Consider the following 26797-nt stretch of genomic DNA (forward strand, 5'->3'; position numbering starts at 1 on the left):
TATAATGTGTGGCATCTTACCCATTAGGGACAACTGGGCCTCACACTGAGATCTAAGGAGGCTGTGTTTAAGCTTTATAATTGACCTTCAGTAATAGGATATATATATTTTCTTTGAATTGAAACATACTGTACATCTTCAAGAGTGCACAATAAAAACACATTCACTTCAATTCACATCCACTCTTGTCCAAAGAGGCCGGGCGACAAAACCCTCCTTAATTTGCCGCTTTTGAGTTCATGTTGATTTGTCTAGTACGGAAGCCCGAGAGGCCCGAGAGGCCCGAGGGAAGAAAAGAGTTATTGTGATCCCCCTTAGTCTGATCGAAATGTTGTTTTGGAGAAGAAAAAAGTGTTTCTAAGTTATTGTATTACTCAAAACTCTTCACCCGGTATATTATGAAAAAATAAAATGGAATACTTTTTAATCCAACTTGCCTTTCTCTGTAGTCAAATGTGATCTCAGCACAGTATATGAAGAATATCCACACCATTTTGAAAAGTCCATGCCAGTGTTTTCACATGTTTCATTCCGTTACCTTCTATCTACATGCATGTCGACCATTTCCTACCGTCGAACCTTGATCTTTAGATCTTAGTTTTTAGAGGCAGCCACTGATTTCCTCTGAAATCGTCTCAAAACCAGCTTGTAGAAACTGGATACCTAAGAACAATAAAGCTCACTGTGATGGATGGTCCTACCCAAATTTCAAGTTTTTTGCCAGCTGATTTTGCAGAAGACGGGAAGAAAAGTACATTTTTGAAAAAGGCCAGCAACCATGCAAAGAATATGTATTTGTTGTTGTAGTAAATGGGATAAATCATGCAACACCAGCACAGTCATTTAGAGGACAGCCACAATGTCATTGTTTATCCAGTGGTATTAGAAGCGCCATTCAAATGTAAGTTTGTGTATGAATACACAGTAAAAACATCAAATTACCCTAAAACATTAAAATAAGAAAAATCTGACAAAAATAATCATATTTGAAGTTCGTTCCATCTTCTTTTGATGAAGTGTTGAACCCGTGAACAGAGAAGGGATCTGAAGACACGCTGACCTTCGATTAACGATCCTGATCATAATTCTCCCGTTCATGTACAATGCCCCTCCTTCCCACTCTTTCTTCTTGATCATGACTGAATTATTATGATTCATCACATTTTATAGGACCATCAAAAATTCCCAAAATTGTCACGCATTCACAAATTTGGTTACCAAATGATGCTCCATGTGAAAAGGTGTGTGGAGGACGTGTTTGGTGATCCCTGTACAGGAAACGTCTAGCTGGCGTTTGAACTCATTTAATTAAAGCAAAAGTGTTAACAAAATAATTTGACTGTTTCCGAATTTTGTGAAATGCTGCGTCCGGGCTCAGTGTTTGTTGGTTAGCGGGTACCGGCTATGTTTGGACGAGCTGGTTGAACACGGTGGAGTAAGTGACTGCTGGTGCTATGCACAGAAGATACGGAAACAACAGCTACCGCAGCGGTTGACCGCGGTAGAGTTGGAAAGCTTTCCTGTCGGAAACGTGAAGCGCAAAGAAGGAGCTGCGGCATCAACTCTTCTACAAAGCAGCGGAACGCGTGGAATGTCAGCAAGACTCACACACACACACACACACACACACACACACCCTCCTGTGGAGAGCGTTGTGTTGTGCAAAGAGCACCGACGTACAGTATTCGGAGTGGGTTACAGTAGCAAGGAGTGAAACCGAGCTCGGTCCCGTGAAATGTAGCTACAACATGAAAACTGAAACACAAAAAAGAAAGATTGTTCCTCACATAAATGATTTGGTGGAGGAAATCTAACAAGACACAGGCAGTGACCTGCCAGTGAGATAGCAGCATGGCCGAAAGTACAGTCAGGGTTCAGGGTGCAGATTAAGTCCACGATCGGGGTTCAGTTCCCGCTCATTAAGGTCTCATTAAGGTTTCTAGTGTGTGAGAAGTTCTCATTTTCCTAATTTAACAATGACCAAAATTGTCTCCAAACTGTCTTAGTGGCCGTCAAATTTAAGATACCCTAAAGAATTATTACAGTCCGACCATGTTTGAATGTTTTTTTTTAGGATTCTGCACTGAAATGCATCAGGTGTGAACCAACTGTACATGTAGCCAAAGGAAGAAGAACAAAGCTTTTAGTGACAGCAGATGGATAGTTTGGGAGTCTACGTTCTTGTCAGTTGAAGACGCGGCTGAGCAACCATCCTACCAACAACTCACTACAGTCCATCGGCTGGGAACAGAAGGGGGGGGGCGTTGACAGTTTAAAGGGTGCTGGAGGTCAGGGCTTTGTCTTGTTAAATGTAAACGGGCTGCTCCTGGGCGGTCAGCAGGCGGTACATGGCTGCGGGCATCGTCTTCATGTGGATCTGAAGGAGTCGCAACACAGAACAAAGCATTCAAGTCATGGAATTATTAACAGTTAATGCCTTTGGAGATCAAATGCCAACCCAGACATCCTGTTGGGACACTGGTAATTGTCACTATGGCAAGGACCAATATTGAGTTTGTGATATATGATGCTGGGACCAGCTCATCCACAACAGTACCTCCGGTCACAGAGTAGACGCAGACACAGAGGTCAGTTCACATCATCTACACTGATGGATGGCAGCAATACAGATCAATCCTCACCATATGCATGAATAATGAATGTCCATGGAGTGATTAACATAACTGCATTCTCTGTATAGTGACGAGGGTTCTGCAGCGCACTTATGGTTACGGATATAACCCCTGTTCTAACCTGAATAACACTAGGACCCTGGGGGGGGGGTGCCTGACTAAAATAGAAACATAAAAACAGCATTTATAGGTACTATACTTCTGAAGTCACCTTCAGCCGTAGACTGAGATCAATGAGGTGCACCACAGAACGCAACAGGAAGTCTTTTCTACCTGTGGCCATCAAACTGTATAACTCCGCCCCCTTCTGCAGGAAGGACAGTTGAAAACAACTTACAACAATAATAACCACACCGTGTGCAAACATCGTGCAATATTACATTTCAATTTCGTGTGCAGTATTATTTTCATTAATCTTTGTGCAATATAACTTTTCCAATATCATTGACAACATCATGCTCAGTATTACTTTTCTATTTCAGTACCACTTCTTATACACTTTGTATATTTTCTCTTCATCTTTTTTCTATCTTAGTAGAATTCTTTTACTTTATTTATTTGCCTTACTCTCATTGCTATTGTGTTTTATTTGTATTCTATTGTATTCTTCCGTTGTATTATTTAATGAAACTCGCACAAGAACTGTGATGTAATGTTGCTGGACGGAAGCTCAGGGACATTTTAAGTCTGGGCGCATTAATGAAATGTAAAGGATGTCTGGTCGTTACATTTTAAAGGATGCAGTGTTACTTATTTCTTATTGTCACTAAATCCCATGAAAAGACAAATATATTTATTAGTACTGGGCAAGTTAACGCATTTAGAAATTAACGCTGACAACTATTTTATCGCACGTTAACGCATTTTTCTTTTTTTATTATTAAGCGGACATTTTTAACACAAGAACCGGCAGAGAGCGGTGAACAGCTGTTTGTGTGTGTGTGTGTGTGTGTGTGTGTGTCTGTCAAACTGCATCTCTTACACACATGAAGACAAAGTTGTGAACACCGGTTGAATATCTATGATCAGAATCATTATAACTGTGTTATAACTGCTGCTGCGTAAAGAGAATACTGCTGTTTTAAAAATAACCTGATGTGTTTAAAGTGTTTGCAAACCAAATGTTATTGACCTTTTGTTCATATAGCAGTACTTTAAAATAAAAGTGCGCAATAGACTACTTTTGAATTCATTATTGAATTTTGCGCATAATGAGATTAATCGCAGAAAATCATGCGATTAATAATGTTAATTGTTGCCCAGCACTAATAATTACATGGGATGTTTAGATGCATTAAGAGAAAAAAAATGAACCCTGATATTTGACATTTGATATATAGTTAACAAATATGATGAAAAGACCAAAACCAACATGTGTTAGTCTTTCAATACCGTCTGACGATCCTACGTCTGTCTCTCAGGTCGCTGGTTTCGACTGAAGACATGTTTAAAAACAGCTCACTAATATATTGCTTCATTTTTTAAAGAAGGTCGACTCCTTTCCTGAAACAGTTGGGCACCGTTTCTATCTAATGTTACTCAGACAGGTGAACATAGTGCATTTCTTTCCTTCTGGCCTGTAGACCACTAAGATATATGTGCTGACTTTTAACCTGCACTTCGGTTTGTATACATCTAGCTTGGTAGTGAGAGCCCAGTGGATGTCTTACCTCTCCCACGGCATTGGACAGGATGTGGACTATTTTTTCATGGGGCGTGGCCACCACGCTCTGGCTGTTGATCTCGATGATGCGGTGACCCACTCGGACCCCGCCCCGCTCGGCGATGCCCCCGCGCATAAGGCTACAGATCTGTCGATAGGGACGGATCAATTCTTTAAATGACAAGTACATTTCACAGAAATGCGAGAATTGTTTCGCATAAAAAACAGCGCGGGATCACAATGCTACCCACAATGCCATTCTGGACGCTGAAGCCCAGCTGGTAGCGGAGGTCTGGCCTTCTGATGAGTACAGTGGTCACTGGGGGACATCTGACGATGTTCAGCTTGATCCCAGACTGGTTCTTCAGACCCTACATAAAGGAAAGCATATGGTATCAGCTTAGTGTTGGGCGATGTTGGAATTCTACTACTGACGATATTGCTTTAAGAAAAGCAACGATATGCAAAATTATTGTCCCAAAAAAAAGCTGAGTAGAGAAATGTATGCAAGATACTGTATAAGCACCTTCATTCATGACGTCCGTTATTGAAAACAATACCGTACACATACCTTGATGATGCTCTGGCAGGTGGACAGTGGCAGTCCCACCAGACTGGTCCCATTAATGGACATGATCTGGTCTCCTATGTTCAGTCTGCTGGACCTCTCAGCCGGCCCAGCATGCATCATGTTGGCGATGATGACAGTGGGCAGGATGGAGCCCCACCCACTCTCCACAATGACCACACCCAGAATCTCCCCCTTAGCTTTTTCTATGAACACCTGAGTTCACAGCAGGCAGAAGCAACGCAAAAAAAACGTTTTAAAAGTCAGTAAAATCACATATATAACAAATGACCGTTGGAGGCACCAGGTACAAACGTGTTGAGTGACTGATTCACAGCCCTACTTACGTCTTTGCAGTTCTCCGACTTGGAGAAGTGGATGAGGTCATCATTGTACATGTCCTGCGTGTTGAGCAAGTCACTGTACTCCTTCTGGCTCAGGTCCTCGGGGTTAATGCCATTGGCCCGTAAGAATTCTTGGTAAGCCACACTGAAGGCCTGCCCGATGGACTGGGCAATCAACTGGGCCTACAGGACAGAATGGGTGAACTTGTAATCATTATTTATATCATCTTATGGGTAACTCGAGCTCTTTTGAACTAACTGTAGTCGATTTAACAGCTGATTAAACTGTCAAAAATGACACTACAAACATTGCACATTGTCCCTTTTGACGAGCAAAGGCACCATCTAACTTTGCTGTTGGACTCACATCCTCAGACTCAAACACGTGGCATATCATCTTGTACTGGCGCTTGCTCTCTTGACCTGGGTCTGAGGCCTCCACGTTCTCCTGAGAGTCGGATCGAGGCATCCTGCGCCGGGCCATCAGGACCACGATGTTGCCAATGTCGGCAATGTAGGAGATGGTCCGCAAAGGGTGGTCCATCATGGTCTCCTGGAAGTGAGAGAGCCATCACAGTCTTTATATCATCCAAATGTGGGGTGAGTAACTAAGTAACTAACGAACTAAGCAACCAAGGTGGATAAAGTAACCACCTGAGACCACATAGGTCCATACAGGAAGTTACACTGCTCCCCTGAATATATCTTGACTGAGTCTTTTTCCCTGTACAGCTGATAAGCTGTTTACTAGGCAGCAATCCATTCACACAGTTTCCTGAATCAATGTTTTTACACCACAGACTGAAGTAAACGTAAGACTTTTCAAGACCTTTTTAAAACCACATAGAATACAAGTTAATACCCGTTTCATGGTCTAGAATTATTTACCAAGTGCAGTTCATTAACATTTTTTTTTTTTGTCACTCCTTTCCAGCTGTATATAACAATAACAAGATCATTTGATTGATCATTTAACATGACCTGGATAAGCAGCAGCAAGTTGTCATGATTGTCAGATGAATGAACGGGTGGATAGCCAATTCTAAAGTAACCTATATTATTTAAAGTTCACATTTGAATTGTACCATCAGGTCATTCCAGACAGCTTGTGCTAAAATCACAAACCTTTAAAAATGAAGTGCAATACATTGTAATACCTTAAAAAAAAACAATGTAAAGACTGTTACTAAAACAATCCCTCTCCATCATCTCAGGTCCCAGCAGTGTGTGTGTGTTTCTGCAGAGACTCTGCCGTCTGCCTGTATTGTCTCTGCTCGTCTTATTTTGCTGTGTTCAGGACTCTTCTGGGTTCTGTGGAGCACACATGCAGGTGTAACCCCAGCTCATAAGCAGCGCGTTCTCACTCTGCTTGTCTGCTCGTATGTGTAGAAAAAAGATAGAAAGCAGCTGATCTGCTTTATTTCAGGAGCAGAGTCTTTGCTCCCTAGAGCAGTGGTTCCCAAACCTTTTCTGTCGAGCCCCCCTTTGACGACAGAGGAACATCTCAGTTCATTTTCAATGTTCAACTTTGATCTGTATTTGGTCTTTATTTAGTGGGCTTCATACTGTTAGTATGTTAAGACACACAACACACTGGGTCTCTCTTCTTGGTGCTTGTAAAGCCGAGGGACAGATATGACTCCTTATATTTTCTTGCTTTTACCTTTTTTTTGTGCCGTTGTTGTGGTGATCACGTCGCCTGTTACAGCTGTAACAGACTTGCCATCTGATTTGCGCTTTGTACCAGTCACACATCTGTCCATCTTGGTACATCGCTTCCTTCCTATCTCTTATCTTTGTCTCTCTCTGGTTTTGCCACTAGTCACTAGGCCGCTCCATCATTGGCTGCAAACAAGACCGTCTGAAACAGGTGGTGGAGAGGAGGACCCTGAAGAAACTATTATCCATATTGGGTAACCTGGACCACCCTCTGCACCACCTACTGCAGGGACAGACTGATCCAACTCCGCTGTCACAAGGACCGATACAGGAGAACCTTCCTGCCCTCTGCTATAACACTGTTTAATAAATGACCTCTGGTCAGATCATCCTCCTTCACATGACTACAACAACGCTACACGGTTGTTGCTTGTTGTTGGTGATCCTTGCACTACTGTCCAGTTTGTTTAGTTTACCTAGTTGTTCATTTAATACCATTCTAATTCAATGTATATACTGTGCATATTTTGCATTTTTATTTTTTATTATTCTATTTCTTCAAAGTCAATATCTGCTCTGTTATTTTATTGTACTGTATATATTGTGCATTTCCATACGTAATATTTTACTAATCTCCCCCTGGGGATGAATAAAGTTCACATGGATGTAGTCGGTCTGTAACACGAGCCGCTCTGGGGGGCGAGGTTGGAACACAGTGTCACCATATGATATAGAGCCCTATCTTTACAACTTGTTTGCAATTGTATTTGTTATAATTTGATTTATTTATTGTTGTGTGTGTGTGTGTGTGTGGGTTGGTGATGAAGCCGCGCCCCCCTTTAGCACACAGAGACTGCAGACACCCATCCGACCTAAACCGATCAAACTGTGGAGTTTACCGGTCGGCAGCACATGCAACTGTGTAGCATCAAAAGTCTACGGTGCACTTGGCTCCATTTGAATACGTTTGTCAGAAACCGTGTGATCTTTGAATTGCTGGTGATGTGAGGGTCCTTTCTAAAAGGCCCTAAAGCTGTGTGTCAGTGAGAGTGAGTACCTGGGAGTCTGCATTGAGCACTTTGATTCTCTGGGTGGAGATGAAGAGATCCACCTCCGTCATGGGCTGAGGCTCTCCCTCAGGGGCCTACACACACACACACACACACACACACACACACACACACACACACACACACACACACACACACACACACACACACACACACACACACACACACACACACACACACACACACACACGTAAAACAATAAATACCATATTCCCAAGGCAATATTAGACACACATCCAACAAACCTACAGACAGACATAAAAGGTTGATGAGCAGATGTTACTGACTGAACAGACATTAGAGGTTCGTGACGTCTCATTACGGTCAGAGCAGCGAAACAGTTGAGAGATCTATGACCCGCCGCGTTTACTGAGCTGCAAATAGTCAATTCAGAACACTGCCGACCATTTCCAAAGAATGCCACAGTGTAGCTTTTTGACACTGAAAACACATATTTCCCAAAATGTTGAACTATTCCTTGAAGCCAGTTTGATATTGACAGCACACTGATGAGAATGGAGAGCAATCGCTACCGGGGGGGGGGGGGGACAAATACAACTATTTCAAATAGTACATGCTTTGCAATTTGGTAAAGCAACTTGATTTGCAGGAAGTGATATTGGCCCATGTCGCCTTTCAGCATGTCTTTCATTCGGTTACTGTCCTCAGAAATCTGATACTATGGACAATACCATCATTTGATGGAATATGTTTGTGTGAGCTCCAATGACAATTTGAAAGTAATCTGAGCAACGTTTCACTCCCATCTCGTGAAATACAGACGCTCGGTCAGTTCAAACTATGACACTCTGGGTACTCGCGTCGTTTTTTCAACGAGGCGGGGACGGAGCGTCAGTCTCCGCTCGTTGTGGTGTTTTTTTCAAAATAAACTTCCAACGTAGGTTTCGTAGTTTATAGGTCTATTTGGTTATGTTTAGGCAACAAAATACTTGGTTTGGGTTAGAATAACTATGTTTTAACACGTAACCTGCAAAGCAAGTTACGCAACAAAACTAAAGTAAAATGAGTCCACATTGAATTGGTTTCACATGGGGCACAAACAGCAGTGTGCTGGTTTAAAGCTCTCCATTCGCCCTGGAGAGAGATGTGATAATTCCACGCTGATGCAGTGGAAAGTTCAGATATGTTACCAAAATGACTTAAAGTTCCTACAGGTGGATTTCCATTCTGTGCTGAAATCAATGGAAAGCAGCGTCTGCCAGGGACTTTGAGTCCTGTGAACACCTCAAAGTAAACCTTCCATCTGTTTTATTCATGAATTCAATTTCAGCCCAGTCGGCAGAAATACATGTTGGTATTGTAGGTGGTGTGATAATGAAAGAACTGCTCAGCATTCATCATAATAGGACAGTATGTGCAGAACTACAAAGGAAGAATAGATCTTGTTTTAGTGTATCAGCAAGTAATGTTTCACAACTGACCATTTGAGAGTAAAAAATACTATAGTATGCCATCTTAGAAGGAACAGTTTAACATCTTGGGGAATACACTTATTTGACCCTGAGTCATATGGGCGGGACAGGGCTCCATGACGTGTTTAGCCTCCCTTAGCACAGAGACCGGGAGCATGGTCCTCAGAAGATCAATTCGGCAGACATTCCTGGTCCCCTGTGGGGGAATGCTGTTGTCTTTGATGAAGCCCTGACTTTTCACCTTGCATCATCATCATCATCATCATCATCAGGGCAAACTGTTTCTCACTCTTTGGTTCATGGTCAGCTGCATCCCCGTCAGCCTCAGCTGTACTTTGGTTCGCGCTAATTAGCATGTTAGCATGCTAACGTGTTATACCAAGATGGCTAGCGTGGTAAACCGTACCTCAACATGATCAAGTTGTTATGGTTGTCATTGTAAGCACGCTGACATTAGCATTTAGCTTCAAACCTAATTACAGCCACTAGCATGGCCGGGTAAGGTGACTGGGTAGGTTAGCAAACAAGGGAATGTATGGTATCATCACTACAAACACAGAATAGACAGCAGAGAGAGAAAGCACACTGAATACAGCCACAAACCCAGTAAAACCTCAGTGTCACAGAGAGATTATAGCAGTTTCCTGCATCCAGCAAACTGAAACCATCCACGACAAGCAGTTAATGGGTTTGTCAAAATACAAACTACGGTGTTCCAAATGATGTGGGGTCACAAAATGTCTGATATGGAATGAAAACAATGGTGAAGGGACTGGAGACGTAACAAATGAATATCACCCCCGACAATACAATAAGGCTGGATTCAGGAAAATGCCAACTGTTTGTTAAAATGACAGCACGCTGAAGAGGACACAGAGGACAGGACAGGGAGACACACAGGGAGACACAAAGACAAAGAGCCGAGCAGAGCAAAGAGAGATAACTGCGCTCCGCGGTGCGGAAGGACGAGACGGACACGTAGGTACTGCACCTTCTTCCTGTTCTGGGCTAATTTCTGGGCCGTCTGCCAGGCATGGAACAAAGCAGACAGGAGAGGAATGGGTTAGAGTTTCTGCTCACATTGAACAGTCATTTGTGTGGTTGTTGTGTATTTGTGTGATGGACATCATAGCGGGCTATACCCCAGCAGCACAGCACATCTATGTAGTATTTCCAAGTCAGAAGACTTTGCGAGCCCGGTGTTCATTTGCCCCGCATGTCCTCTTTCTAATTTCAATCACATACTGAACCTGAGGCTGTAAGACACTATGTTGTGCTGCCCTCGTCATTGGCCTCTGAGAGGTATAGCGGTGCAGAGGGGCAGATAGTGTGCCGTAGGAGGGGGGTAATAATCAAAAGAATCAAGATTAAAGTTGTGAATTTACATATTCTCTGATATTAAAATTGCAAATTTACAGGAAAAAAAAATCAATAAGTGTGTAATTAATTTGCCACAAAAAGAGCCAAAACACAACAGAGTTAAAAATTAATTTGATTGATAGAATTGTTACAGTATTATTCTATTCAAATGTTTGTAGATATACTGTATATATATAAACAATACAAAATAGTAATAATATTAGTCTACTTATATTACATTTCCTTCTTTTTTCAAGGCACTCCTGTGGCTTGCCTTCTGTGGTGATTATCACTATGAGATTTTAACTATTTATCAGTTTTGGCATCATATTCTTTCTGTAGTAGATATAGTAGAACAGGTTACCTGTATGATATTAAGCTTATAAACATAAATCCTACAAATAAAATGGAGTGTTACTGCTATTCTAATGGTTCAATCAAACACAGCCACATGATTAGCTACAGGCAGAGCCCTCCTCACCCTCGGACTGTCCCACAGGTGAGACCAGACGAGTTCATCTGTCCCGACCACCATCGGGCTTGTAGAATACTTCCCGCCTCAGCCAGCACACGGCTGTCAAGTGTTCATCCTCTGTTCATACTATAACTGCATGCTCTCATGGTACAGCAGGAGCCTTTGGATATGTCACCATGGAAGGCGGTATGAAGACATCTGCATTGGCCTTTCTCTACCAGCAGATGTCTCTGTTGCATTTGGCTCCAGGACAGACCGAGAAGCTGACTCTCAGCACATTTCTGTACAAGAACCACATCAGCGCCATCGGCTCTTCTATTCTCTTAGTGTGAAAAGCTTCAGGCCCGTGGGACTGGCTGCACAGAGACGGAGCGATGACACGGATGTTGAGCTCATATGTCTCAAAGGAGCTGTCTAGTTGCTGGACGTCTCAGCCTTCACTATGTGTGCTGTGTATATTAATATTCTCTTTGAAGTTAACGCATGGCCCCCCCCCAAGCACACACTCCAAGCTGGTCAACTCTGCTCACTCAAGCAGAAAACCTGTGCCTCTGGGAAGAATTTCAGAATGTCAAGGTCACCTCACTTGGGTATTTTAGTTTGATAGATGAAGACATGTGGAGGACCAGATTGGAGTGTCAGAAATGTGCTTCCCACCTTCTACCTATAAAACAAAACCTGGGCCCTTATCTTCAAGCAAGACATGATGGTCACATCAGACTGTGGTTTTCTGACAGTTGCAGTTTTAAGGTATTAGGCAGTGGTGGTCGTTATGTTTATAGCAAAATGATACAGGTTACCAAGTTATCTAAGCTATACATGAAAAGATATGAAGCCAGAATAAATAGAAATCTAAAATACAATATTGACATTTATCACAGACTCATTTGCATAATAGACTAGTCTAAGTGTGACGTAACTATTACAAATAAATAGACTGTAACACAATACAGAATACCATAAAATGAACAAAACAGATATATATGTATATGAATATGTTGGAAGGTAACAGGTTTAACAGGTTTTACAGTCAGGTTAAATTATTATTTTCTTCTCAGTAGTGTAGAATCCGGCCACACGCTCCAAACAAATAGATGGCAACATTTCTCCTCTACTACTGGGTCCATACAATCTACATTTACAGTCATAAAAACAAAGTAAACTAGAGACACTCTTGCGATTGGGATCACACCGGCCATGACACCAATTCAGCCGTAAAGTGAGGAAGCCGATGACAATGAACCACGCCCGTCTTCAATCTCGACTTTTTTGAATTTCATGTAGCTACATATCTGTTTCTTGACTGCATCTTGCAAGGTTGCGATGCTCTCGCAGTCGCGAAAATCTGTCCAAAGACACACATTCCTTTGCCGGGAGTAGAGCGTGCGGCACCTCCAGGAGACGGACCTTCAGTTAGCGGCTAGCTGTAGCAACTCCAAATTCAGACAGGGCAAAGCCCAGCGCTGGGGGTCTGATCCTGGGTGACTGCCCCGACTCCATGACGGATCAGCAAACTTTCTTTGGCTGGATCAGACACAGAGATAGCCCACTATGAGCCCCGACGATTGGGTTCACGCTGGCTGAATGTGAGTTACTACAGCTAGCCGCTACCTGTCCTCCTCCCAGAAAATAGTTTGCTGGTGGCGGGGAGGACAGAACTAAAATACGAGTCGCTTTCTAATTTAATCCAATAAACAAACTATCAAAACGTACACAGACATGCACCTTCAGTGAGATTGAGCAGCTCTACTTCTTGGTCCTCTCATATTGGACTGAGGACAGACTGGACGCCAAAGTGACTCACTATCACTTCTTCAAGTACAAGTGGTATTACAAGACAGGACTGGCCGAGGCTAGCTGGGTTAGGGTTAGGGTTGATCGAGTGTGGTAAATTATTCCAAAATAGCTCAGAATTCAAATGCTCTGCTGCCAGGGGCGTGCTGATTAATCTCCAGGCTAGTTAGTGTGATCTCTGTGCACAGGTAGGATGGTGCTGCAGCTTTGTGGTAATAAGCAGCTTGCAGCCAGTGACGTGAGGACGGAATCGGTGTGAGGTGTTCACAGCTTTTGGTTCCTGCATGTTGGACTAAAGACCAGAGGACAGCACGTTACAATAGACAAGTCTTGAGGAGATGAATGCGCGAATGACTATCCTTGTGATCTCATTGATGTGTTTTTTCAATGAAAGTTATGAGTCAAAAGTGACACCAAGATTTCTGACAGTCAAGATCTAACGGTAGTCATTGGCATAGAAACGAAGATTGACGTGCAGGATGTTGCCACGTGGGAACATGCGTGTGAAAAAAGAGCAGTCGTAACAGAAAGAATGTGACGATCGGAGAATAAGGCTGTTGTCAGCAACGACAACAATTCTAAATGATTTGACTCAGCCGCATGCTATCTTTGCTAGCTGTATCTACTAACATTGTATCATAATAATAACTAATAACTAATAACCTCTGATTGGGTGAACATGCACAGGTGTGCATGCAGGTGCTGTCACACCACTCCACTGATCTACAGGTGGTGGAAACACGCTAAGATGTGCAGAAATGCTCCGACAAAGGCAGCGAAGAGGAAGCTTGTTTGCTGGTGAACATGGATGAAAACAGCACCCGATGCCATCCAAAATTGGTTGGTGGATTACGGTTTTGGAGCCTTAAGTTTGGCATTCTAGCTGTTGCCATCTGGGTTTTTGGTTGTCGCCATCTTCTTTTTTTGAAACCAGGCAGTTGTTAACATTTTGGTACGACGTTTTTCGTCCGTCAACGCCGTGGTAGCGACCTGTCAATCGCAAGGTAGCCCCGCCCTAAAGCATACCCAGCTGTTTGACTCTAAATGGACCATCATTTACTAAATGAACATCATGCTGTGTTGAAGAAGACTTGAAACTAGAGATTGAGACCATAAACTCATGTTTACAATGTTTACTGAGGTAATAAATCAAGAGAGAAGTAGAGTCATTTTCTCATAGACTTCTATACAACCAGAGGAGTCGCCCCCTGGTGGACATTAGAGAGAATGCAAGTTAAAGGCACTTCAGCATTGGTTTTAATTATCAGAGCTGGAAGTTGCTGTCTGTTGGGGTTTCAGAGAGTAGCTTCTTCCCTCACAAAATATCTCTAACGAGCACAAACTCACCTTTCTGACAGTGGCCTTGAGGATGACCCTAATGAAGGCCACAAGCAGAAACACGCTGGTCCAATAATAAAGTATACGACAAGTGTTGCTGCAGTTTGACCTCTCCTGTTATCAAGTTATTAACAAATAGTAAAATATCTGCTGATAATCTCAAAGACATGAACTTGTATTACAGAATTAGCCTAATCATCATGGCAAATATATACTACTGTACTGCAGGTGGTACAGTCACATAACAAGACTTCGGTCATAATTAAGTAAGATGGGAAATAAGAAAATAATGGGGGTCTTAGAAAACAAGGACTATCGAAAACACTAGATAAAGTATGATGTATTGTGCCTACATAATGTATTGTTTCTATATTTGGTACCAAAACCAAAATGCGGCAGCCTGACTGAGCTTGAAACATAAGAGAAAGACTACGGCTTGTAGAAATGCAGACCAGGGAGTGTTGACGGTGTGTTTTCACCTTGATGCGGCTGACAGCCTCCTGCGCCTGCATCATGCGGATGTTCTTGGACGGTGTCTTATCCGACAGCAGCTGGGTGGAGCCCAGGTAGTTGGCTGCAAAGATGATCCCATCGATCAGGTCCTCTGGGTCACATGGGCCTGGGACTGGAGGGGAGGAGAGCGCTTCAGTCTCACTATATGACACAATGTTTCCCCTCCCACTTTGAGATTAATATAGTAAGTAGAAGAAGAGCTTCATTAATCCCTCAATTTACATGTTGTTTGTTGGTATTCATTACACACACATGCAGACCAATAGACATGCATTAGTGGAGAGACTTCAGAACGAGAGGGCTGCCACATCGTAAAGGACAGATATATGACAGACATGTTAAATAATCTCATATACCTTTTGAAATGAAACAAAGCTAAATATTTGAATGAGGGTAATAATTTGGTTAAGTGGTTTGAAATAAGATAGAAGATACAAATTTAAAATAAATGATACAATAAAAACAGACCAATGCACACAGGTTCAGTCCTTATAGGTGTTACAGTATCATGCAGCTGCTAATAGCCTACAGTGCTGTCACTTTAAGTAAAGCCCACAAAGTCATGCTTCAGCGTGTTATTGAGATTTTAAGACATTATTCCATATCAGAAACTGAAAGACAGAATGTAGTATATTCTGTCTAGATACATTAGAGGCATTCTCTGTGTGTCCTGATAACTGGCTAAAGGTAGTTAGAATGTGCCACGTGACCCAGAACACTGCTGTCACTTCAGCATGGAGGTACACAGCATTATGAATGCTGAACTCATTATATATCATGTCTATAGAATATAATATAATTTCATATTTCATAAACCCTGTTCTAAGTTATCATACATGTTTATAAACAAAGAGTTTAATAAAGCCTAATAAATACATTATAATGTCTTATGAATGTGCTTATAATACATTATAGACATGACCTTCATATAAAGTGTTGCCATGACTTGTTACAATATGGCTAATGTTCTTATTACTGGTTTATTACTGATCTATAAAGCATTGACAGATTATCTACTAAAGCATTAGTTACACCTTTTAAACCCTAAAGGGGAGACACGACCGGTTACTTGGGGAAAGACTAACAAAAAGATATCGACAAAGATTCCCCAGTTGATCACTTACATTAAGACAATTATTTCTTTGTATTAAGACGATACTAAATTTAAGACAATAATGCATAATCTCAAATTAATCCAATATGTGCTATTTTGCATACATTTTCAGAACATAAATCTGAATATTGGATGAAGCCAGAATCAAACTTGTTTCATTTTGTCGACATATTAGAGTCAATGTTTTTACAGAGGCAATCTGGATATCTCTTTGTATCACTTAAAAATAATGTAGTTTAAATGAGTGTGTGAGTGATGTGTGAACAAAGCTCTGTGTGAACCTTCAGCACATAGAGAGGAATGAACGTGTACAGTTTGGTGGATGTAAGAGCTGCTGACGTGGAGATTTATCATCAGAGTCTGAGAACAAACTCATTCAGAGTTCAATGACACATTTAGAGACTCTACAGGTGAATAGAGTCAACACATGAACTCATAGATATCACCATGAACCTTCACCACTTCATCACTCACATTTACACGATTATCTTTTGTATTACAAGTTTTCTAAAAAGTTATGCAAACATTCAAATGAGGCATTATGTAATGGTAACCTTTGGAGAATTTAGGAGAAATGTTTCTATAGTATCAGGTGTTGTGGTGTGTGTGTGTGTGTGTGTGTGTAATGTATTCCCTCCATAGTGTGTCAGGGATTGTAGGCTAGTGCGACACAACGAAGCTAACCGAGGAAACAAGCACCTGAAGCTGGCGGCAGCAGCGGGGTTGGCTAACAAGTATTTATAAGTGCACTCATTTTGAATGTAACTGAAACGTTAACTCTTATTGTGTCTAAAGATTAAAAGAAACAAAAAAAAACATGAAAATACCTTTTCTGTAAAGCAGCAGCAATGTTTATTTATTTGCTAGCTTTTCTTTCTGTGATGTTGGAGCTATTGGAGCTACATTCCTGTACCAGAGCCACAATGTTTGTCACAGTATTTACAACAATAAACCACTTGCAGAAGGACTTTGGCTCAGACCGGGAGATGCTGACGCAGCATTTCCTACAGGCATAGATCAGCAGTGCAGTTCAATAAGCTGTGTATTACCAGGGAACCGCTGGGGAATCTGCTTCAACACACTAAACACTGAACGTATGGGCCAGGCAGAGGTTAAAAGGGCAACACACACATCTGCCATCACTTTATTCTTTTTGCCAAAAGCTTGCCAGCATGACAATGTTGTCGACCTTGGTATTATATTTAAAGTGACATCGTTTTCATCATGCACTGGTCAATTTTGAGAGTTTGAGCTATTTTACTTCTATAACACTCTTCAGTCTTCTTTCAGACTAGTGGAAAGAAAACATCCCAAAAAAAATATTTAGTTGTTTATTTCAACACTTGATTTGTGTAGATTTCTACTAAATTCACCAAACGTTACCATTAGATATAATGTCTTATTTTCATATCAAACATGACATTTCAGAAAACTTGTAACACAATAAATACTCGTGTTAATGTGAGTGATGAAGTGGTGAAGGTTCATGGTGATCTCTGTGAGTTCATGTGTTGACTCTATTCACCTGTAGAGTCTCTAAATGTGTCATTGAACTAAACGTCTCTTTAAAGGACATTTTCTCTCAATGAGTTTGTTCTCAGACTCTGATGATAAATCTCCACGTCAGCAGCTCTTACATACACCACACTGTACACGTTCATTCCTCTCTATGTGCTGAAGGTTCACACAGCATTCAGAGACTCATTTATACTACATTTTATTTATAGATAATCCCTCATTTTCACATTTAAACTTTTCAGGAAACTGGTAATACAAAAAGCTATTGTCCTAGTGTAAGTAATCAACTGGGGAAGTTAGTGTCTCTCCTTCAGCATTTTGCAGCTTTAATCCACAGTTATTACACAGACAGACTGTTTTTCAAAGTAATGGCCTTCAATATTTAGTTTAGAGTAAAAAAAAAAAGATTTCCAGGAAATAATTCTGGCCCTTAGTATCTTATCTAAAATAACCAAAACACTGATAGTGTTTTTGCATTTTACAGTCCTAATTCACAGTTATTACATAGACACTATACTATGTGTCTCCAGAAACAACTCTGGTCTTCAGCTGTTATTACCATTGAAGTCAAGAGGAAACAGGCCACTGTATTTCAAGGTAAGAAATCACAGTGTGTGAAGTAGGAATATTATGCCCCGCTTAGTACCCCCATGTTAGGAAGAACTGCAGCCAAACTGCCCTCTTGAATACCCCCACCGTAGATAAAACCTAATAAAGTGCGCTCTGGATGCGGGATGCAGTTCCATGGAGGCTGCCCTGCTTTACGTTGGTTGCAACTCCATCTGATAACAAATACTAAAAGTTAGTTTGTGGCGCGTTTCACAGTCTCTAGCAGCCATCTCGTCTTCAATTGTCTATGAGGCGCTTTAATATTCTCTGTGAGCCGAGTGTCAGAGACATTGCTGCTGACCAGGTTGGCTGACCATTTACCATTCATCCTTTTCACCTCACGCAGTGCCTCCCTCTACGCCTCCCCTCAGACTCCTGGCTTTCAAAGCACTCACCTTCTACATATGTGGGGAAGGACGCCAGGCTTCTCCTGGACTATTCATGAAAAAAAGAGAGCAGAGGGATTTCCTTTCAAACATGACTTCAACTTGATGTGCAAAAGTGAGAATCGGACTAGAATATCGAATGATGAGTGAAGAATACACACCTCTTTACTGGAGGGGGAAGATTCAAAGCTGTCGTCCTGCAGCAGATGTCTGCTGGATGACTCTGCTCCTGGAGGGGAGGGCGAGCCTGAGCTGGGGGACTGCAGGGAGAAAAGAAGCAGAACACAAAAATAAAAGTGAAAAAGCTATCTGCGAAAGCGACCAGGTTTATAAACAGGTCGTCTTACACGTAGATATGGAATTAAGGACATTCGGCATGACTAGAAAGCTTAAGGTATAGTGTTGTAATTCAATTTTGAACGTTTTTAGTGAGCACCCGAGAACACACGTTAGGTTCGCGCATGTCAGAATGATCTGAACTCGGCACAAAGGTTCACCAAACTGTGTGGAGGTGTGAAAGACACCTTTTCTAAGCCAGAACACTTGTATCGTTGCAGACGCCTCACACGGCTAACATCGAGAGCGCTAGCGACACATCTCATCCCGCACAGAGTCGGACGGATCGCCGCTTAGAAGCAAAACATACCGACACATCAGCTCTGTGTGGAACGGAGGGGGGGCACATTGTCATAACATAATAGTTGTGTCTGTTATAGTTGTGTCTGTTATAGTTGTGTCTGTTACAGTTGTGTCTGTTACAGTTGTGTCTGTTATAGTTGTGTCTGTTATAGTTGTGTCTGTTACAGTTGTGTCTGTTACAGTTGTGTCTGTTACAGTTGTGTCTGTTACAGTTGTGTCTGTTACAGTTGTGTCTGTTATAGTTGTGTCTGTTACAGTTGTGTCTGTTACAGTTGTGTCTGTTACAGTTGTGTCTGTTACAGTTGTGTCTGTTATAGTTGTGTCTGTTACAGTTGTGTCTGTTACAGTTGTGTCTGTTATAGTTGTGTCCGTTATAGTTGTGTCTGTTACAGTTGTGTCTGTTATAGTTGTGTCTGTTACAGTTGTGTCTGTTACAGTTGTGTCTGTTATAGTTGTCCGTTATAGTTGTCTGTTATAGTTGTGTCTGTTATAGTTGTGTCTGTTACAGTTGTGTCTGTTATAGTTGTCCGTTATAGTTGTGTCTGTTATAGTTGTGTCCGTTATAGTTGTGTCTGTTACAGTTGTGTCTGTTATAGTTGTGTCTGTTATAGTTGTCCGTTATAGTTGTGTCTGTTATAGTTGTGTCTGTTACAGTTGTGTCTGTTATAGTTGTGTCTGTTATAGTTGTCCGTTATAGTTGTCTGTTATAGTTGTGTCTGTTATAGTTGTGTCTGTTACAGTTGTGTCTGTTATAGTTGTCCGTTATAGTTGTGTCTGTTATAGTTGTGTCCGTTATAGTTGTGTCTGTTACAGTTGTGTCTGTTATAGTTGTGTCTGTTATAGTTGTCCGTTATAGTTGTGTCTGTTATAGTTGTGTCTGTTACAGTTGTGTCTGTTATAGTTGTCCGTTATAGTTGTGTCTGTTATAGTTGTGTCTGTTATAGTTGTCCGTTATAGTTGTGTCTGTTATAGTTGTGTCTGTTATAGTTGTGTCTGTTATAGTTGTGTCTGTTATAGTTGTGTCTGTTATAGTTGTGTCTGTTATAGTTGGCGGGGACAGGAATTCCCTCTAGCCGTGTCTTTCCATGGAGATAGTCGTGGTTTTATTAGTGCGGCCTTTGAGACATCTGTCTCTTAAATTTCTGCCTCAACGCTGAAACAACAAAGGTGAAGAAATTTAATTTAAATATTTGTCTGGATTCTTTTTGAATTTTATTTATAGTTTATTTATTTTTTGACAGTATGTAGTTATGATCATTTAATATTATGAATAAAATGTTTAGCGATCTAATTTCTTTTATTTTCTTATTTGATGTCTTTTCAAAATAAACTTCCGCGTTCACAGGAAACGTACAGTAAGTACTCTTAACACGTACACAGCGTTAGTTAGTAAGTCCTGTTTGTTTGACCCAACATCCTCCCCCAGGAGGTCAGGTGCTCTGCCCGTCTAATAATGAAGCAAATGGTTTTACACTGAAGTGATTTGAAAGCCCTGTGCGTCTCATACACACGCTAAAGGCAGCCTCTGTGCGGTGGGAGTGAGGACGGGCTGCATTTTAACATGCATGTATTTCAATTATTAAGTGAACTAAAAAAGGCATTCACCTCAAACAACACAACACATCAACAACCCAATAGTATATAAAGTCGTACTTTTGATAATAAATAGTGTTGATTTGTACTTTAACTGAAGAAAAATTATTTTTTCTTTCTTCATAGTGTGGTATTATTTGACTGAACTAAAGGATCTGAATATTTCTTCCACCGCTGTCATTATCGCAGAATGACAGGCTTCTACATGTTCCAATAGTTTATTATTATTAAGTCATGTCTATCAGCTGTGAGAGAAAGAGCCATAAGAGAAGAATAGAGACAAATAATAACGAGTTGGAAGAGCAGTAAGCGTAATATTTTGCTGATGATCGCCATATCTTACGTTGACATACGGAGATAAGCTTCTTAATGAATCTTCAAAAGAGCTTTCAAATGAGAAGTTCGGTCTTACAAACATGTCATCATCTAAGAATTCTCAACAAACTCACGAGACAATTGATTCCACCACTGCTAAAAGTGTAACCCATCACTTCACCACGCTAATGTAAAAGAACATCACAAACTCTTGGACCTGTCCACACCTCATCTCCACCAGGTTGCTCGGTCTGCTGCTTCTGCTTGGCTTGTTCCTCCTCGAGCTTCTCTACTTGATAGATCCAGAAGTTTTCCATGGCTTTCGGCGAATGCACAAAACCCAGCTGAAGCAAACGACAAGACGCCACAAACGGACTGGTGTTGAGGGCGGTGGCGTGCGGTTTAAAATGCAACACCGGTCGTCTACGGACGGGAGGGGAGTCAGCTGCTCGGGTGACACGCTCAGGTATCAGGGTTCATCGGGGAATCAACAGGCCGGGTCTGAGCCTCTGTCTGTGTATCGGCCTGGATTTGCTCTGACAGCATGACTTTGTGTCTTTATTCGTCAAATTCATTTACACTTTATGTTGAGGACGCATTAATTACAAGATGAAGTTTAAAGCAGAAGTGCTGGTACATTCCGATCACGGTGATATAAACAGAAAAACAGCCGATGTGCTTCTGTTATTGGATACTCAGTGAATTATTTAACTGGTGTTGCCCTTTACCTTTTTTTCTCTCGCTCACCCTCACTGAATAAATCATTGGGAGGAGGGGGGAGACAACAGGAGGGGGTGAATACCAAATGAATGGGATCTGTATTCAGGCCGAGAACAATGATCGATAAGAAAGAACGTGAGGCGTAGCATACTATCCCAATGACAGGGTAGGTCTACAAAGTATGGAAAGGTTTCTGAGCAGAGGCAGATCCACGGATGGGCCTCATCCCAAAGCTGCTGGATGGGGTTCAGGTCAGCACAGGAAGCAGGGTATCGTCCACAATATATTGTATGATTTTGTGTATTATGGAGCATTACGATTCTTTCTTCAGCGAAATTTAAGTATGGGGCCCAGTATGGGGTTGCAAAATTCCGTGAATATTCACGATGGAAACTTATCAATGGGAACTTACCTGGAATAAAATGGAAATATAGGGATTGCTTGCTCCAGCTATGTTTACCATGTAGATAGAAACAAAGCTTTTACCATATCATAGGCAGAAAAAATCCATTAATCTGCAAAATACAGAGATACAGTGTAAAATGTGCCATGTGGCTACATCCTGGTACATGTGGTAACAGGTAGCTAGCAAACACTAGCAGAGGGTGTTAACATGTCAGAAACTGTGTATGTTGCTTCAGGCTACCGTCTGTTGGTTAACTGCGGTATTAAGAAAAGTCTCACGCATGCGCAGCTACTCGTCGGTTCAAGTCCAGACTAGTCCTAAAATGATAAATGCCGCCCCAATTTACTTCAATTCATAAAGACTTTTCTCCGTTTTTTGATTCTCCGTTCATTGTGGAGATATGAGAGAAGTTTAGTTCAAGAATTCAAGGTAACACGGGGTGAGTCATTGATATACAATAGTCATTTTTTGGGGTTGCAGTATTCCTTTAATGCCTTAAAAGGACGGTTTAGGTCGATGATTGAAAAAACGCGGCAGAAAACACTTCTTGCGTGGACGCGGTCACTGACATTATTTGAGCTGTTAGCTTGCCAGAATTTTACGTGTTATGACAATGTGCCGCCATCTGTTCCACACGGAGGTGATGCGTCGTGATGTTTTGCCTCTAAGCTGCGATTTGTCCAGTCCGACAGTCCGACACATTCAGTCTCTGAGCAAGATGAAATGAGTTGTGAGACCAATACTGTTGATGGTATACATTAAGTGTTCCGGTCCTTCTGCCCATTCTTACCACTTTGATACCACTAGAGGTAAATGAGAAAACATTTCGTTTTTAAATTTGGTTGACTTCACCCTTTAGAATAAGTGAAAAGAAACAACAACACATGTTTTGCAAACAACAGTTGACTAACAGAACAGACACAATATCTAATACAATGTGATCAATAGTAGCCAGAGCTGCTCTACTTACATCACCCCCCAGTGATGGCTGTAGGTCACACTCTGCAGTGGGGCTCAGGTCCTGCCTCATTACCCAAATGGGTTCCTTGGGCTCATCGGGTGTGTATGGAGATCTCACCGTTCTGGTCTTCACCTCCTCTATGGCCTCCTTAATGTCCTTGATGGCCAGAGATATGGCGTCCCTCTTCTCTTGACTGTTCCTCACTGCTACAAGCTCCTCTGAGGGACTCGCAGCCTGTTTCCCAGCTGGCTTCCCTGGGTTGGCAGACTTGTTGTTTTTGTCTGAGTCGGTTTGGGACTCATGTTGTTGGGTTTTTTCTTCACCCTGCTGAAGCTCGTTCTCTTCATCTATGGTGTCTTCCACAGCACAGTGAAGACTCTGAGAGCTCAGGCTTTCTTTGACCTCAGCCACGATGCTGTCAATGTCCTCGTCCTGGTCGCAGCTGTCGGCGCGTGGGTACGGGGCAAACTCGGCCTCCTTCTCCGGGCTGTCTGACTCTCCATCCGAGCGTTCGTCGTAGTGGCGCAGACGGGAGCCCACCGCTTCCTGCTGATGGTAGTGCCCACCTCCCGCCCGGACTTCCAACAGCTGAAAGCCGGCTCGCCTCTGTCGGAGTGACTCCGTGTCCTCGGCCCTGTCTGCAGCAGATGAAACTGATGCGGAAGCATCACAGATTTCCTCATAAACGTGCTCAGAGAGGGAGTAAATGTCATATGGCTCGGAGTAGGCTTCGTCCGCAAGGACGCCGTCTAAACTCTCCAAGCTCTGACCAGCGGAGACATCGGCCCTTTCTCCGGAGTGGCTAAGGGGCTGGGTGTAGACGTAGTTGGAGTAGCCAGCGTTCAGCATCTCCTCTGCTTCATCCTGTCTCTGGGGGTTTTGAATATCAGGCAGGGGTTCACGTGGCAGTGGCGGGGGCTGAGGAGGATAGTTAGGATTTAGATGTAGGTGTTGTTGTTCAGCCTCGGCACTCTCGGTGTACCCCTCCGCCTCCGGCCGAAGCTGGACTCCGTAGTTCCCCGCCTCGCCCTCCGCCTCTGGCTGCCCCTCAGGCTCCAGGGACATCATCACCAGACCATCGTCCCCCTCGGCCCGGTCAGTATGGGTGTGGAAGCCGCTCTCGGTGCTCGCTGAGCGGGCGAGCACTGAATCGTCCCTCTCTCGTTCATCTTCCTGGGTCATCTCCGCGTGGTGCTGCTTCTCCTGTTGTTGTGACAAGTGTTGTGCTCTCTCTGCCTCCCTCTGCTGCCTCTGTCTGTGCCTCTGCTGCTGGGCTCTGATGCGGGCCTCGCTGTCACCCTGTCGGCGATAACGTGTCACCGCAGGTCGGGGGATGGGCTGGGACTGCTGGAGCTGTGGAGACTGAGCTCCGTGTTGAAGCTCCGCGTCTTGCTCCGCGTCTCGCTCCTCCTGCGGTCTGCGCTGCTGGGGCTCCCTCGCTCTGCTGCCAGCGCTTCCTCCGGCAGGGGCTTCAAAGCGTCTGTAGCGCTTTTCCTGGTTGCTGGGGTTACGGGACCGGCTGCTGTGGTTATTGTGGCGGTGGCGAGGAGGGGCATCGGCCTCCTCCATAACCTCTTGGCCGAGCTCTGTCTCCTGGGGGTTCATGGCTGTCTGGTCCTGATCGATTGAACTGAGTCAGAGGAAGGTTTTAGGAGTCCGACATCAGCAGGTGCCTCTACGATATCAGGGCAAGGGCTGCTGGGAAGAGACTGAAAGTGGCAGAGAGAAAGGGAGACAATGTGAGTAAACAGAATGAGTATGATATGAGTGAAATGTATTGTTACATTTCTGGTCACACCAGAATCTGACACAGAAATTCGTGACTTCTTGCAAAAGAGGGGGTCCTGGAAACTTGGTGACAACTTGACTACTACAGAGCTGATTGGCAAAATATTGGAGCTAGCGTGCTTCCACTCACACTCTAGCAAGCCAGATTTGTATGCCATTGACTTTTGTCTCATAACTATCTAAAGACCCATGCCTCTTTTCTGGAGCAGTTGCCGGGGATCAAACGGCAAACCTTGTGGTTGGAGCCACAGCCGTGCAGTGGTACCTTTGGCTTGTCCAGTCCAATTGCCTCTGTAGGGCAGAGTCATTTCAAACAGGATCAATATGGGGGTGATTGAGTGCTGCACGGATGATGTATTTTGGTTGGCCAACCAGGAAGTAAGCGTTGCACTGGTTCCCTCGACGAAAAACAAGTTTTTTCCATTGGATTTTAAATTATCACAGAAAATAAACATTTGTGATACTAACAAGTTTTTTCAGCAAGACAAATTAACATAACTTTTATGATTTTTGAAGCGCGAACGCAATCGTCGCGTAAAGAGCTAACGTTAGGCTATAAACAAACTACACCATGGCTAAATGACTTCACGTCGCCACCACTGAGCTAAAGGCAGACTGGTGTTGGTTGTAGTCGTATTTAGCCACTTGTTAGAAACCGCCTGTTTGAAGACAGGTAAGAGCTTCTACGGACGTATTTAATGTCATAGAACAAAGCTTGCTGGAAAACTCTTGAGCTTGTGTTAACCACAGACCGTACAGGCATCTAACCATTAAAAAACAAGACATTGACCTTGAGATGAGGGAATCTGAAGTACGAAAATGCTGACTCAGTTCCGGGTTTTTAGTTCTGATTCCTGCAGCACACTACATACAACAAAAATAAACCATAATGTATCAAACTGCAACACATCTGACTTCATCGTGTCATCACGGTCGCAGCTGTCCAAACATAAGACCTGCATATGCCTCCCTTCCTATCAATCTTCTGGCTGCTCATCACTCATCAACGCAGAGTGAACTGCAGGCTCAGCCATCACTGTCACAGGCAGCATCAACACATCGACTGTATAGCACACTGTCACTTCAGCCGTGGTTCATTAAACTACGCTCATCTTTTAAAAAGACAACAGATTCAGTTTTCACAGTAATCGCCTAAAACTGTCTTTGCTTTCTCGTATTGTTCTCTTCCGTCTCCTCACTTTGACCCCAATGAATTACTTGGTCTAATATTCTCCAGCAAAAAAAACAAAAGAGGCAGAAAGAAAACACATATGATGTTAAGCGGGCGACTGTTTTCACAGATTGTGCCCGCAGAAGGTTGTAACAAAAATGAGGACCTACTCATGCAGAACCATTAGAAAGAGAGTATGCCTGTTGGTGCTGTGGCCGGGTGAACCATCATAGCACTCGGTTAGCCTGCTGCCTGCTGTCTAATTAAAACGGAGGGGGAAAGGCAGGACACTGGCCGGAATACATAAGAGCCAAGCAGACAGAGATAGTGGTGACTTGAGCCAGACTGGCAGTCTGAAGCCCCGGCATCGGCCTCTAGAGGCTACAACGCTCATTACACAAAAAACATTTGACAAAGAATGAACACGCTGAATAAACCAGTGTTGACAAAACTGTGCACAAAGCAACTAATTTATAATCCCATGATATCATAACAGTGATTATAATGCATCATAAAAAAAGGTTATAAAGTATGACCCTATGGTCCATGTAAAAAACAAATGAGTGACCAGCAATTAACAAATTGTCATTATAACATGCTTTAGAATGTTTTCTGATTATTGTTGTAAAGCATTATTATTTATTTTAAGTAATAAGGACTTATACAGTGCAAAAAGCAAATTATAATGCATTGTAAGGACATTTATAATGCATTATAACAGTGATTAT

At 42.6% G+C, this 26797-nt stretch overlaps 1 protein-coding gene across 1 annotated transcript; it reads right to left on the bottom strand.

Annotated features, from left to right (window-relative positions):
• Positions 1–2305: 2305 nt before the first annotated feature.
• Positions 2306–24715, bottom strand: apba1a (amyloid beta (A4) precursor protein-binding, family A, member 1a; the record flags this gene model as incomplete). Its single annotated transcript, XM_079161594.1, has 12 exons — positions 2306–2377; positions 4304–4444; positions 4548–4667; positions 4868–5080; positions 5212–5391; positions 5576–5761; positions 7925–8011; positions 10362–10394; positions 14816–14961; positions 18486–18525; positions 18638–18736; positions 23120–24715. The coding sequence occupies 12 exons, from the start codon at positions 24713–24715 to the stop codon at positions 2306–2308; spliced, it is 2913 nt and encodes a 970-aa protein (XP_079017720.1).
• Between the last annotated feature and the right edge of the window lie 2082 nt (positions 24716–26797).

This window comes from Pholis gunnellus (assembly GCF_910591455.1).
Source record: "Pholis gunnellus genome assembly, chromosome: 6".
Classification (NCBI taxonomy): Eukaryota; Metazoa; Chordata; class Actinopteri; order Perciformes; family Pholidae; genus Pholis; species Pholis gunnellus.